Below are 15,893 nucleotides of genomic sequence, written 5' to 3' on the forward strand. Positions count from 1 at the left end.
CCAGATGAAGTGCTGGCCATTATCTTAGCCTGGAATGAAGGATTTTGGGCTGAAAATACAGTGAAAGTGACAGCATGGATTTGGACAAAAAATTAGGATATAAGAAACTAATCAACTGAATATTATCCAAGGAGAATTTGTTCAAAAAAGTTTAAAGTGTTAAGAAAATGTACAAATAAGGGAAATACTCCTCATTTGAAAAAAAGGCTTTCAAATCTTAGAAAGCCTTAAAGTTAGAGATATCAGAGAAGAGTTGATTGAAACCCTCTCTCAGGTGAGCACACTCCCACACTGAGCAGGTGATGAAGTGTGGGTGGAAAGATGGTGAGGCACGTACAGGCAGATCTCCTGAGCACCATGTTCATGAAGGACCATGAAGGCAGGAAGAAGTGTGCTGTCTCTCTCTCCCTCTCCCTCTCCCTCTCTCTCTCTCCCTCTCTCTCTTCGGTTCTATGGTGGGACTGCAATTTGGGCTTGTTCAGCAGTAGACATCTTTGTGTCCCTCTGTGTCTTTCTCTGGTACTATTGGGTTCACCTTTCATTGAACTTGTTGAGTCCATATAAATTAAAGGTATAAAACTAAACTAGCTCAGCTTACCAGAGATCTCTTTCTCGGAAAACTGGGGGCTTAAGACCTACTACTAATATACAGCTACTGGGCTTTTATTTAAAATTGTTCTGTCTCACTACCCAGTTGTTCCTCCCGGTTTATCTGCACACAAATGTGGGACCGCCTGCTCCGCCAGCTGCTGCCTTGTCTGTTCTGCCAGTTGCCACCTCACCCAACCCCAGTCCTCCAGTTGCTGCCTTGCCACGAGTCCTCTCCATCCCGGCTGCCCATCTCTGCCCCTCCTACCGGTCTGGATGAATATTTCTTCTTTAACTCCTTGGTTGTCAGACTTCCATACAGTTTGATTTCCTGGCATTCTGGGTATTTTTGCTTTTAAATTTGTTGTTGTCCTTCTTTTGGTTGTGCGAGGAGGCAAAGTGTATCTACCTACACCTCCATCTTGGCTAGAAGTCAGCTCAGGCTTTTTAATGTTGAATGAAAATATATCACTGCTGCTGAAAGGGGCTAGCACAGCTCTGGGGCTTATCTAAGATCAGCCTGGGACAGGAAAAAGTTATTTGAGAGAGTATATTTCAAAAGGAAGCAGGAGAAGAAGCAAATGTGATGTCTGCTTAGACTACCAAGTCCAACTATTTTAATAAAGCAGTAAGAAAAAGAGGTTTCACAGACGCTCAGAGGAGAAAAATCTTAGTCCTGGGTAAATATAACTGGGGAAATAATCCAGATGGTAAAGATAAGCACAGAGGTAAAATGATAGAGATACTAGGAATTTATGTATATATATATATATATATTTGTGTTACATTTAAGTGTTTATATTCATATTATTTACACAAAGACATTTATATATTTGTATATTTAATATACAGGATCTGGCAGAAGTAAGGACTGCTTGAGTGGGGTTCATAGGGTAATAATATGGGTGTAATAATTTTGTTTTAATTTGAATATTTCATCTACAATGTCATATGTTGTGCTTGAATGTGATATTGTTATATTATAGAATTACATGCTTATGATTTTGTAATAAAAAAGGGGGTGTTATTTGTGCTGGACCCTGTATAATATATTACACATGTAAAACAAAGTGATAGAAAAACTCAGAGGAAATGAAAAGGAAACAAAATCTATGCAAATATGTTTTAACTCCAGAGGAAAAAAATCCTGCCACCTGCACAGTGCCAGGTAAACTTAGTAGCAGTATTTTATATGATATGATGCAAGGGAATGAATAAAAGAAATTAAAAAAAAGCATACAAAAGACACATAAGTAGAATTGGAGAGGGAAGGGACAACAAAGAGAAGCAAAGAAGAGGAAGAAAAGGAGGGATGCGCTGGAGAATGAACAACTGCGGAACCTGGTCCTGAGACTGGAGAGTCATTCATGATTTTTACCCTTTGCTGCACCCAGTGTACTGTATGCCCTGGCTACGTATGGCTTCAATAATTGCACTTCCCAGGCTTAGATCTGATGTGATACCAGGACTCTGTCTCCTGTCTACTTGATTCAAGTTCTTTCTGCCCGTTTCTCCTGGTTCTGTCGAGGGCTGTGTTCATTAGTTACAAGAGACCTTTCTAATGCTGTTTCCTGCTTCCTAGTTTCCCACACAGGGCTGGCTTGTCTCTGGCCACGCACCTCTGGGCCGCATTCAGCTTCCAGCTCATTTTCTTGCCAAAGGGTCTCAGGTTGATAAGAAGGCCAATGGGGAGTTTCACTTTTCCTTCTTATTTGAGGAGATCAGTGACTTTGAATGAAAACATGGAGGATAAGCAGGCAGACAGCTATTTGTTACCCACAATCATTCTTTCTTTCTTTCATAGGAATAGAGTTGCAGATAGACTCATGGCTGCCTGACTAGAGATTATATTTCTCAGCCTCACTTACAAATAGCTCTGGCTCTGCGACTAAGTTTGACTAATGGGATAGGGGATACGAGCAGAAAACTCTGGGCCTTTCCATGAAAAGAAATAGATGGGTGCTCTCCCTTCTAATTTCTCCTCTGCCCACTGGTGGGGAGGCAACGGCAGCCAGGTCAGCTTTCTTGGACTCGGAGAGGGAAACCATATGTTGAGAAAGGCAGGTTCTTCCTACCATTCTGGGCTGTTAGGTGGAAAAGAAACGAATGATGTGATTTAAGCCACAGTATTTTAGGTTCTCTCTGTTACAAGGATTCAGCCTGTAGGCTAAGCAATTCATTAGTTATGAAACCCACAGAAGATTCCGGGGCTGTGGCAAAGAGAGGGCCCAGCAGAAAGGTCAGGTCTGCAGTAAGCTCACACGTGTGAATCCCCACATTTATTCTTACCTCTTAGAAAACTCTTAGTTTTATCTATGTGTTTTCTCTTTTCTCCTTTAAACAGAAAAGAAAATAATCACTTAGGATTATAAACAGAGATTTACAAGCTTTATACATCAGCAATCTTCGAGTATCTTATTTTTGTCTTCATTCAAATTTTTGCGGGGCTAAATTCCCAGCTACCAAGACTCCTCTTTGTTGTCACCACACTGAAAACAACAGTAGAAACAAAAACACCCCACCAGTCCACTACTGGTAGCTACACAGTACCAGTCATGGACAGTGTGCCTTTATTAGTACATATTCACATGAGGTTTTCTCATTCACAATAAGGAAAATATAAAGAGCAGCTGAAGTCAGGCAGAAGCTGACAGCAAATGAGAAGTGCCAGGGGGAATAAGGAGCAACAGATCTCAGACACCCTGTGATTCACGGGCTTGCTTTGAATGCTGGCAGAGGCTGGCTCATGAGGTTGAAGGAAAGAAGCCATCTCTTCAACATCAAAGTGGAAGGTAAAGCCACAAGTGCTGATTCAGAAGCTGCAGGAAGTTATCTGAAGATCTAGCGAAGATATATAATGAAGGTGGCTACATTAAACAACAGGTTTTCGATGTAGGAAAAAACAGCTCTACACTGACAGAAGATTCCATGTAGGGCTTTCACAGCTAGAGAAGAGAAGTTAGTGCAGGCTTTGCAGAAGGGGTGCCAACCTTTTGGCATCTCTGGGCCACAATGGAAGAAGATAGGTTGTCTTGGGCCACACATTAAATCCATTGCAACATGTAATCATAAAAATAATCTCATAATGTTTAAAGTAAATTTATGATTTTGTGTTGGGCTGCCTTCATAGCCATCCAGGGCTGCATGTGGTCTGTGGGCTGCAGGTTGGACACCCCTGCAGCTTCAAAGGATAGGTTGACTCTCCTGTGAGAGACTAATGCAGCTATGACTTTAGGCTGAAGCCATTACTCATTCTGAAAGTGCCAGTGCCTTTAAGAATTATGCTAAATCTACTCAGCCTGTGCTCTATAGATGCAACAACATAGCCTGGATGGCAGCACTTCTGTTTACAACACGGTTTACTGAATACTTAAAGCCCACCGTTGAGGCCTACTGCTCAGAAAAAAGGATTCCATTTAAAATATCACTGCCCATTGACAGTGCACTTAGTCACCCAAGAACTTGGGTGAAGATACACAATGACATTAATGTTGCTTTCATGCCTGCTAAGGTAATATCCATTTTACAGCCCATGGGTCAAGGAGTAATTTTTGACTTTCAGTTTTATTATTTAAGAAATACGTTTCATAAGAATATAGCTGTCATGGATAGCTATTCTTCTGACGTATCTGAGAAAAGTAAATGGAAGGTCTTCTGGAAAGGATTCACCATTATAGATGCCATGAAGAACATTCCTGATTCATAGGAAGAGGTCAACATACCGACATTCACTAGAATTTGGAAGAAGTTGACTCCACCTATCCTGGATGACTTTGAGGGTTCAAGAGCTTAGTGAAGACGGCAACTGCAGATGCGGTGGAAATAGCAAGAGAACTGGAAATGGAATCAGAGCCTGAAGATGTGATTGAATTGCTGCAATCTCATGATAACCTGTAACAAATGAGGAGCTGCTTCTCTTGGATGAGTGGTTTCGTGAGATGGAATCTACACACAGTGAAGAAGCTGTGAGGATTGTTGAATTACAACAAAAGGTTTAGAATGTTACATAAAATTAGTTGATAAGACAGTGGCAAGGCTTGAGACCATTGAATCCAATTTTGAAAGAAATTCTACTGTGGGTAAAATGCTATCAAACAATATCACATGCCTCAGAGAAATCATTTGTGAAAGAGAGTCACAATAAATGCAGCAAACTTCATTGTTGACCCATTTTAAAAAATTGCTGCAGTCACCCAGACCTTCAGCAACCACCACCCTTATCAGTCAGAGGCCACTGGCACTGAGGCAAGACCTTCTGCCAGTTAAAAGATTGTGACTCCCTGAAGGCTCAGAGAATGGTTAGCACTTTTTAGTGATGAAATATTCTTTAATTAGGATATGTACATTGTTTTTCTGGATAATGCTATTGCACACTTTAAATAGACTACACTATAGTCTAAACATCTTTTACATGCATCGGGAAACAAAGGAATTAGCGTGACTCACTTTATTGCAATTCTGCTTCATTACAGTGGTCTGGAACCAAATTTGCAATATTTCTGATGTATGCTTGCAGTACATTTTTTCTTAACTGATTTAGCAAACTGTGTACGTTTTGCCATGTGGCCACTGAAGTCTCTGTTTAGTTAGTCAGCTAGTGATTGGAAAGAAATTTCCTTAAATACCTAGAACTGATATCTCTCCTAGTCTTTGTCAGCGGGGCTCTGTGCAAGTGTTGGTGCATGCCTTCAACACACAGCCGGGCAGTTTACAGCTCTGCCTTATCTCTCCTTTCCTGCTTGCACAGAGCCTCAAGGCTAGCCCAGGGTGGAGCTCAGGGCTTTCTCAGGCCTTTCCTGAGTGTGACTAGATCTGGGTATGTATACTTTCCTAGAAACATGGGGGGCCATCCAGATGGTCAGAAATACATTGGAGTTTTATATATAGATGTATATCTTCAATATATTGCATGTAATATATGTTTATATGCATATTATTTTATTTATATACACATCATATATATTTAATGAAATGCATGAAATATTTCATATTTAATGTAGGAAATATATAAATATTTCACACAATATATTTATATAGAATTTATAATCATATTTATTATGTTTTATAAATAAATAGATACATAAATATACTTATAGATATGATTTAACAGTGTTGGACTGAGAAAGTTCATAAGAAGATAAGTCTTATAAAATATGGAGCTGTGTCTACTTGTAATTATCACCAATTTGTTCTGCTCTCTGTTAATATAAATTTGTCCATGGCAGAATTATTTCAAGGGGTCTTGTAATACTCCCTCAAATCAGAAATTATTCCTACTTCTCATGAAACCAATGTCCTAAGACAGTTAATTCTGACTGGTTGTCTTGATAATTTTTGGGACTGGCCATACTATTTTAAGTGATGCCTGGATCTCTAAACTGTATACATGCTTGTAAGATTTCATATTAAATCAGAAAAAAAATCCTTAGCATTCTGATTTCCTCATATAAGTAGGCAATAAAATGATCATAAATTTTCTATTAAAATAAAGATTTTGAGAGTCTTGTTTCATTTAAATTCCCTCCAGCTCTTCTGTAATGGGAAAACAAGACATTCATAATAAGAAACAAATTTGTACAAAATATAATTAAAAAAAAGAACATGAAACTTCTTAGTGGAAGAACATTAAATAGCATATGAATAAATGGGTAGAAATCTCTGTCTTCTCCAAATTAAACTGCGATCCAATTCATTTCTGTGCAAAGGTCCCAATGAACTTGAGAAGGAGATGAGGGAAATCTCTTTGAGTTGATTCTAAAATTCATCCCTAATGAGTCATCAGGATGGTGGTACCTCTGAGATCAACTTTCTTTTCTGTAGAACCTTCCATTCCAAAACAAACACTAGTAGATAGACAGGTAAAGGCATGCTGTGATCAAAGAGGTATTCCAACCATGATGTAGTAATGGAGGGAATATTTTAATGATTCCCACTTCACATGTACACAAAGAAGCAAAACTCAGGGATTATAGATGTAGACATTAAAAATGATCAGATACTTCAAATATATAAGTATCAAGTATAGAATAATATTTTAAAACTCTTCAGCTAGACATGGCTTTTGTAAATATGATAGGGAACCTAAGAATTAGAGAGAAAGAGGTGACAATTTGACTATCTATACATTTATAATTTCTCCAGGACAAAAGATTACATTAAGAAATAAAAAATAAAAACAACAATTTGGACAACATACTAGCAACATATATAACCATACATAAGAATTTCTAAAAAAAAGTTTCTCTATATGTGCAGCATCACAAGAAGACAAGCATCGTAACAGGAAGCATGGACACAGCATTCTGTGACAGAGTTCTATGAAAAACAACAAATGACCAAAACAAATAAAAAATGCTCAACCACACTGAAAATGAAAGTAGTGCATGTTAAAGCAGCCTTAAATAAGACTCTTTGTAACTCTTAAAATATTAAATGTTTTTATTGTCTAGGTGTGATATATTAATTTTAAAAAGCAAAAAAAGGAAAAGTATACATACAATTAACCTAGTTAGATAAATAAAACTATATTCCAAAATGTACTCATCCATGCATAGAAAAACTCTGGAGAGATATACACCAATGTTTATAAGCCACAAATACTTTAAAATCAGAATAAAAACCAACACAAAGATATGAGCATTTTGAAAAACATAGTTACTTTAAAAGGCACTTCTTTTGGTCTTATGAAAGGCATGGAAAATAGTTATAATAAAACTTAGCATTAAAAAATAGTTAATCTGTGACATAAAAATCAAATAAATTCTTATTCACTCTTACTTCTTTTTCCACTGTGTTTTTCCAAAGTAGAATTTCTTCCAATATCCATGATATCTGGAAAGTAACAGGTTGTGGTCAGATAAAAATAGCTCACATATAAAAGTTACAAATCTTATGACAATTCACATTGTGGAAGGCTTGAGTTTATAATGATGTCTAATTATCTAAATAATATTAAACAGCCCTAGCTGGGTAGTTCAGTTGGTAGAGTGTCATCCTGATACCCCAAGGTTGTGGGTTTGATCCCCAGCCAGGGCACCTATAAGAATCGACCAATGAATGCATACGTAAGTGGAACAACAAATTGATGTCTCTCCCTCTCTCTGTCTCAAAAAAAAATTAAATGAATCCGATACATATTGATATCTAAAGTCTTTATTTCTCTGAGGCTTTGAAAAAACTCTTCATTACTTATGTGCGTCAGTGATCCTGACTCATGAAACAGGTAGGTGGTAAAAGTTATCCTGTTTTAGATCCCGCTTTATCCTGTTTTAGGCTTTAGATTGCTTAGTGACAATTAAATATCATCTTATTTGAAAAGTTAATGAGAAACCACTATACAGTGTCTTTCTAAAACAATAAAATATTATTTTACATCTGGCTTCAGAGGCTTTGAATAAGAGATTTTGGATGTTTGCTAGGAGACCAAACTGTAAGTTCTGCCTCCTCTACTAACTTAGCATCCATCAGTAGATGCTGCAGGGCAGCCTTCAAAACTGTATGTTGAGCTTAAGAATAGTTATTTGAGGTCTTGTTCCTGGCAGGTAGCAGCACCATTTATTTGCCTTTTGAGGTCCTTTCAGGGTTGTGACACTGCTATCTTCCAACAGAAGAACACCTGGATTTCTTTGCTGCATGAACAAAGGTGGAAGTCACTATATAAATCCAAAAATTGATATGCTCATGTAGTACACAAGATACTGCCGTTTTTTAATCAGTGTATTTCTACTACACCATCCACATAAAATCAACAGGATCCATTCTGTTAAACATGACTATAATCATGATCTCCTGCCTTCCTGCTGTTTCCAAAAGGGTTAGGTCAAGCAAATGTGGAAAACGAGATTCTGACATGGACTGGATCCCTTGTTTTCTGATTTCAGACTCCTGATTTCAGACTCCTGACACCCTGCAGCCTGGGTCGTGTGACTCCCACCTTCATAACTGATGTAGTCCCTGTTGGTGAACTGCTTCATGTGGTCCTTGAACCCTGACCATCTATCACTGATGTCCTAAGTGTCTGTGGTATCTGCTGAATCACCTCTACCCCAAGACCCTTGGGTAGCTTTACCCATATCAGATGCTTGGCTATTTTCAGTCCTTGTTTCTTGGCCTCTTGGCACACCTTTTGATACACACATGACACAGGGACACTTCTCATTTCCAAGTCCTCGGAGCTCTGCTCCTATGTTGTGATTTGTAAAAAATTTTAATTTGCAATTTTATTTTGTACCCCATACCCTTCAATATCCTTCCCCCCAACCCGTACTTCAAAACATGGCTCAGCCTCTGAAATCTCCTTGTTGTTGCTCCTCATCATCTCTGTCCCTTCCTTTCAAACTGTTTTTTCTCTATTATCTTTTTCTCTTTGCCCTGACCTGCAATCTTTGTTTCTCTAATTTTCCTTTATGTGCTTCTCCCATCTATCCCTTAATGGCATTTTTAACAAAAATTTGTATTTATTTATATGTGATGCTATTTTTCCAGAAATACTGTTACATTTATAAGTCCATACATATGTATATATAATTATTAATTTTTGTAATATTTCATATAAATACTCTAAAGTTTTGCCAGACTAATTTCTAAATGTTGGAATTCAGAGAGTGACTGATTCTTTCCATTCACTCATGTTCTAGGTGCTGAGATGGACGCTGATGCCCAATGTAGGGTGAATGAATGTTGATAACAATGTAAGGCATAATGAAGTGTCAATGCTTGCAGAGCAACTATGACATTGACACATAAACAAGTGAATACATTGAAACTTGGATGTTAGAACACAGATTGCACAGAATACTCTGGAGTGGGGATAAGGGAGGAAGAACTAGCTTCGTTTGTGATGAGGCATCTCTTCCAAAGGATGTGTCATGGAAGGAGGAGTTAGCCAGATCAGGGAGGAAAGGGACCAAGACAATAGCCCTAAATGGATGGAGAAGCATGGGCAAAGGTCTACATTCCACAAACGTGAGGAGTTTCAGGTGCCTGAATGTGCAATAGAAAAGTTAATGGCAACAATGATGATGGAGAAAGAGGCAGGATCCTTGAGGTAGGTAGCTTTGAGGGCCACAAAGAGAAATAACTTAATCCTAAAGGAAAGTAAAGGACATTGGATTTTATGTAGGAAAGCAGCACGGATATATTTGAGAAAGATCAGCTTAGCTCAGTCACTTAGAATACATCTGGTGGGACCAAGATTAGGAGCAGGAGGACAAGTAGCAGCTTGTAGCTCTAGTTCCAGTGAGAAGGAAGGTAGATATTGATTAGTGACAGCATGGCAATGGACAGGGTGGAGGCACTTGAAAGGAAGAATTCATCGAGTTAGGTTACAGAAGGCTGTGTTGATTCAGGAGATGGTGATGTCACTGACGACTCTGAGAATATGAACTTGAAAGAATAGGCAAATTAATAGTGTGTTCTAGAGCTAGAGAACAGGAAGCAGTTGCTGGTTTTAGGGAAAAAATGATGTGCTCAGTTTCAGAAGTGTTGAGTTTCATATTGAAAGGCATTTAAGTAGAGAAGGCTAGGGCCTTCAGGACCTTGACCAGAGGTCTTTCTGAAACTTGGATGAGTGAGTTTAGAAGTTTCGAAGACAGGGCTGGCCTGGAGTTGTATGTTTAGGAACCAATTAAGTTGTGGATGCTGATCGAAGCCTTAAGAGTGGATGAAATGCCTGGTGAGGTCTCTAGTAATCTGGGGGAGTTCCAGGGGCCATTTTGATACCTGGGGACACCTTACTCTGAAAACTCATTGCTCGTGTGAATCACCCCACGTGCACATGTTGCTTTGGCCTTATGGTCATCTCAGATCCCACAATTTCTGCATCTCCCTCCTCTCTCCCTTTGACACTGGCCCTTCTTCTCTACCATTTTTCTCTCATATTATAACCCTTTCTCTACATAGGTCTTATTGTGCCTTATCTAATTCCTCTCCATTTATCACCCACTCTAAGTACCTCATTCCCATCTATTTTTCTATGCTTCTATCTCTGAATCTGGTTTTATTATTGAAGTACTCCTCTTTCCACAGTCAGTTCCCTTCTCTCAATCTTCTCTTGATCTTCTGGCTGTTTTTAGAATTGCAACCTTTGTCTCTATATTTTCTTCACTATGTTTGACTTCATCTCACAGATTTCTACTTTCATTGCCACTGTATGCCTGATTTTTTGACATTGACCGCACTGTTGACTGCTATTGCTTTAGCTAGTTCCCGATGAGCTTTCTACGTTGCAGGTCTGTCAGTCAGTCTCGGACTTTATTACCATATTTCTACTGAACTTCTGAGACATACCTTGAAAATCATTCCTCTCCCCCCACAGAAGCCCCCTCTGGTGATATTTGGATTTCATGTTCACTTAGAAAAACTTGAAGCCTCCTTAGGTTTCTTTTTATTTGGTGAACCCCAGCCTATCTTTTCTACTCTTCCTCCTCAGTAATCTACCCAGTGTCACCCCCATTCAGGAGTCCTGTCCTTCTTTCTCTTTGGCTTCCTCAAATCAGTTGATGTGATCTTACTCTGTGCCCAGGTCTGTCTGCAAACGAGTGTGTGCTCACACACAGCAATGATTTTGGGGAGAGGTAGGTAAAAGAAGAAAGAGCTTTTCCTCTGTGCAGACAGAGAAACAAAGGTAACTGATAAGCAGTATCACAGATGGTTTCCCCACATGCTCACTGGCCGGCGTCTCATCTGACTCTCTTCCTATATTCATATGAAGAGCTTTGAGTTCACAGGACACTGAAGGGAAGTAAGAAAATGACACACAACAGATGGAGACCAGGAAGCACACTTCAATGTGGTCATGCTGAATTATATTCACACCTCAGATGAGCAAAGGAAAAGTACACCTACTCCAATGACTATACCTCACACACAGCACATAGTTGTCGTCTCTCTTTCTACCTAGTCATGCCTCATTCTCCTCTCATTTCTCAGTTTTCTGTGCATTGTCTGACTTACACGTTTTCTAGCTCCATCATGTTGATTCTGTGAGCTTCTCTGTCCCTGATGTCTGTTTCTCTTTTTTTAAAATCAACAATGCTGTTAATCTGGGCTCATTTTTTAGTTCTCCATCTATTCTTTTTAGCTTATTATTCTAGGTGGTTTATATATCATATAGCTGGCTCTATTCCTACCTCTTTGTTTCTTTATGATTTTCATTTCACCTTTCCATCAAGATATATATATATATATTTCAGCATCCATACCAATATTGATTGTTATATACCTACCTATATATACATATATGTGTGTGTATATATATAGATATATACTCACAAACACCCATATTTATTTATTTATTTATTTATTTATTTATTTAATGTTGTTAAATAAGTTTTCTTGTATCAGACACCCATACATTCCCCTGTGAATTGCCCCTTCTACCTCCTGAGATCCCTTGTACCTCCACTTTGGACTTTGATCATGTTACATACAAACCCACCCTTTGTAAACATTATAAAACTTGTACATCAATTTCCTCACCCCCAAAAAGGGGCTATCAAGAGTTAGCCTGCCTAGATCTTAAGGATTTTGTGATGACAGAGTGAGATCTTGTTTGCCAAAGTACTTTAAAATAACATGATGTAATCCAATTACAATATGATAGAAAACTATACTAAAGTTTGAGAGTGATCTGAAACTTTTATTTCTGTCTATAATTACATAGCAGAACCAGTTCTCTATTGCGATTTTACAATTGAAAATGATATTGGTGTTAATCAATACATTACTATTCAATGTCTAAGATCTTAATCTAAGCAGGCATGAGAGTAAATATTAAAAAAGATGTCATCATTTTGGTACTTATTTCTTTTACAACAGAGATACATAATACATACATTTAGTCGATGGGACTCATCTCATTAAACATGAATTTATAGTAATTTCCTGCCTCCTTCCATTTCCTAGAACACTGAAAGGAGTTCCCAGGAATAACTGGGCACAATGTCTTCAAGGTGCTCAGAATAAAAATGCATCTGGAAACAGTTTTTAATTGAGATTCCTGACATTCGCAGGCCAAGGCTTGGCATCTTAATCTTCTTTACCTGACCAACTTCTTCGGGCTGAGTGAAAAGTTTCCTGAGGCTGTTCTTCACTGTTCAGTTTTGGAGAGTCACCAGTGCTGATCCCTGCAGAAAGAAAAAAATTCAGTAGCAGTCTCCCTCTGCATCGTAGGAACCAACTCAGCACAGAACCCACAGGAACTGGACAAGGGAGGCTTGTGTAGCAGGGGTAAGAATGTTGTTACTGCGGGCCCACCCTGGGGCTCCATCAGACCTGTTGGTCGAGGTGGCTCCAGGAACCATCCCCAAGGACAGGGGACAACTTTGTTATGGAAGGCGCTCCCTTTTGTCATCGTGTCTTACACCTTTTCCACTTGTCTGCACCTACTTCTTCTGCCTCTACTCTGTTTCTTATCCAGGGGAACAGTGGAAGCAGTATTTTCAAGATGTCAAATCTTCCATCAGCTGGGCCCTCAAAGATCATATGGAGCAGAGCACCCCTCCACCCCCGACCCACTTTATCCTTTATGTGAGTGAAGAATAAAGTTGGATTGCTCTTGTGTCATTGAACTTTTATACCAATTAGCCAGCCCACCCAATGGAAAACGTATAATGTGTATCATCTAAAATCCCAACAAATTACTTTTTTAAGGGCTATAACGGAAACATTGACTGAAGCTTTTGTAGCAAAGAAAGCTACTTGTTTCATCAAGAGTTTTAATTGTTCTTACGTCTTTTCTTATTGCTCATCTCGCAAGTAGACTGGTTTCCAAAATCCAGAAAATCTAGGAGGTAAAGGAAAACACAATCAGTAATCTGTAACAAAAGCAGTTATATCGTATGACTCCTCTCACTGTAGAAGAATTTGGAACATGAAGATGTGGTGATGATTATTTCTGCCTCTGCCCATCTACAGGAAAAAGATCATTATAAAATGAAGTGAAGACCCACGATCCTTTAGCCCATATGCAGAATCAAAGAAGTTTTGAAAACCGACATTTTTCATAGATTTGCAGATAACAAATTTGGCAGTGAATCTGGACGTAGCTGCCATGAGTCTATGTGAACTTTTTAATTTATCGCACTTGTGAATTCTCTCAATTTGCTAAAGGAATATTAATATCTCGTAGTATATTATAAAACTGGATTTTGCCCCAGAAGCTATTGAGGTGTTTTGTAATATATAGGATATAAACTGCAGTGTCTTTTTAAAATAGTAAAATATTATGTTACCTCTGGCTTCAGAGGCTTTGAATGAAAGGTTTTGGGTGTTTGCTAGGAGCCCAAGCTGTATGTTCTACTTCTTCCACTAACTCAGCATGTGTGATCTACCAAAGATTGTTGTATGTTTATTTATGGGAGTTACCCCATCTGTGGAATGAGGGGAGAAACAGTCATCTGACCTACCTTGTAGGTTGCTGTAAATGTAAAATAATATATATATTTTTTGTAAAACCATTTCGGAATATCGCTTTATAGGCAAATGTCACACTGGGGGTCATCTGTCAAAGGCTATAAATGAAATTTTATGGTAATAACCAGAAGCTCTTCCTTCTGTCGATAATGCGAGAGTATGACCAAAGTCTATGGAGGTTTGAAGAGGGTGGTGACGACGCTGACCCATAGTTGGCTGTCCCACTTTCTCTGCTCTCTGCAGAACAGGCGGGGGGTAGATGGACATCACTATGCGATCCACTGCCCTGCGGGATGACATGTCTCTGAGCACGCAGTAAGGCACACTGCCTCCAACTAGGGGCATCTTGTTAAGACTGAACTATGTTTCCTTTCTTTGCAGTGTTCACAGTGGCCACATGAAATCAAGGCAGGACTGGGCTCCCGGGCCCTGTGGTGTGCTCAGAGGAACAGGAGCTCTGATCTCAGACTCCTGATGCCAGGACCCAGCGATGGCCGTCCTTACCCTCCTCCTCAGAATCACTTTTCAGTGCAGGGCTGCACGCTCCGGGGGGCGCCTCATCCGCACTGGACTCCGAAAACCTTTCATGACTTCTCCCTGCAGAAGGAGCAGATGTCCCTTGAAGGTCTCAGTGTATGACAAAGAAACCCACAACAACAATCACAACAATCACAACCACAACTACAACAACAAAAATGTGGGGAGCTCTGAAAACCCAGGGCTAGAATGTCCCTCCCTCAGACCTCCATGATCTACTTTTTGTATTCATGGGACCCGCAGGTCAGTGTTTTATCACTCACTGTCCCCTGAGCCTGGGGCGGAGGTATTTCATCCCTGGTGGGCATCTCTGCTTCCTCTTGGCCCTCTGTTTTCTTTTCCTAGATTCTCTTTCTCCTTTTTTTTTGTCTTTTTATGGATCTGTTGTTGTTTTTGTATCTGCATTCACACTTATTTTTAGCTCTGCTCCTCTTCCAGAGCTGCCTCGGAAGTCTGGTATCAAAGAAGGCAGATCTCCCGCTTGGCTGCTTCCCAGAGTAACTTTGTGAAATAGAGCCGCACCCTTCCACCGTCTCGTACTCCTAGGAATGTCTACTTGAGAACAATCAGAATTCTATTGTGTTTGAGTCTTTGACCTCTTTGTGTTTGTATGTTATAGCCATTAGCTTAATTTTATACAAAAGTTAAAATCCACACTGGCTAAAATTAAAGCAAATTTATATTTTACTTTGAAGGACTTTAAAAAAAAGTCGGAATGGCTAATTTTTAGAAAAGACTGTTCATTTATAACTATGAAGAGTTCTTAGGTGCTCTTACCACTTTTCCAAAGACTTTTCCTGCATGTAGTTAATTTTCTGAAATTCACGGGCCCTGAAAAGCAGGAGGGAAGAAACATCTCTTTGTACATAACAGTCTTACAAATTCTATATTAAATCACACAGCAGATAGGGTTTGTGATCATCTCAATCCTGAGATGAGCATTTTCCCTTTTCTCTCAACTGAACCCAGTTCTGGTGCCCAGGGTCATAATACTGGGCTCCTGCTCAGCTCTCCCATTTATTCCCCATGTGAATTTGTAAATGACCTTCAAACATTACTATCTCCAGTGTCCTCATCTATAATGCTGGGATAACCTAGGTACCCTATTTCCCTGTTAAGGTTTTTGTGAAAACAAAATAGACCTTTATTCATAAAAGCCCTGTGAACAACCACAATGTAAACTCATGGTTTGACTATGGTTTGAGTCTAAGAGTAGTTGGGCTGAAGCTATTTCTCTGTTAATGATTAAATAGCAGCACAAATTATTCTTTGAAGACTTTTGAAGTTGGAGACTAATGACAATATTGCCAGCAAATACAGAAATACTGTGCTTACTATGCTCTGTAGAATACAAA

The 15,893-nt window shown here is 39.1% G+C and overlaps 1 protein-coding gene across 1 annotated transcript in view; it reads right to left on the reverse strand.

The window, feature by feature from the left end:
• SP100 (SP100 nuclear antigen) overlaps positions 1-15,893 on the reverse strand; it is a 77,507-nt gene that overhangs the window by 18,236 nt on the left and 43,378 nt on the right. Inside the window, exons 12-18 of the mRNA XM_045845655.1 lie at positions 15,316-15,369; positions 14,506-14,598; positions 13,319-13,372; positions 12,630-12,713; positions 8,657-8,770; positions 7,366-7,419; positions 2,878-2,922 (exon numbers count right to left, since the gene is read on the reverse strand). Of these exons, the coding sequence (XP_045701611.1) occupies positions 2,878-2,922; positions 7,366-7,419; positions 8,657-8,770; positions 12,630-12,713; positions 13,319-13,372; positions 14,506-14,598; positions 15,316-15,369 (498 nt within the window). The remainder of the gene's footprint in view (positions 1-2,877; positions 2,923-7,365; positions 7,420-8,656; positions 8,771-12,629; positions 12,714-13,318; positions 13,373-14,505; positions 14,599-15,315; positions 15,370-15,893) is intronic.

Source organism: Phyllostomus hastatus, unplaced genomic scaffold (assembly GCF_019186645.2).
Source record: "Phyllostomus hastatus isolate PE091 unplaced genomic scaffold, TTU_PhHast_1.1 phas_contig_477, whole genome shotgun sequence".
NCBI lineage: Eukaryota > Metazoa > Chordata > Mammalia > Chiroptera > Phyllostomidae > Phyllostomus > Phyllostomus hastatus.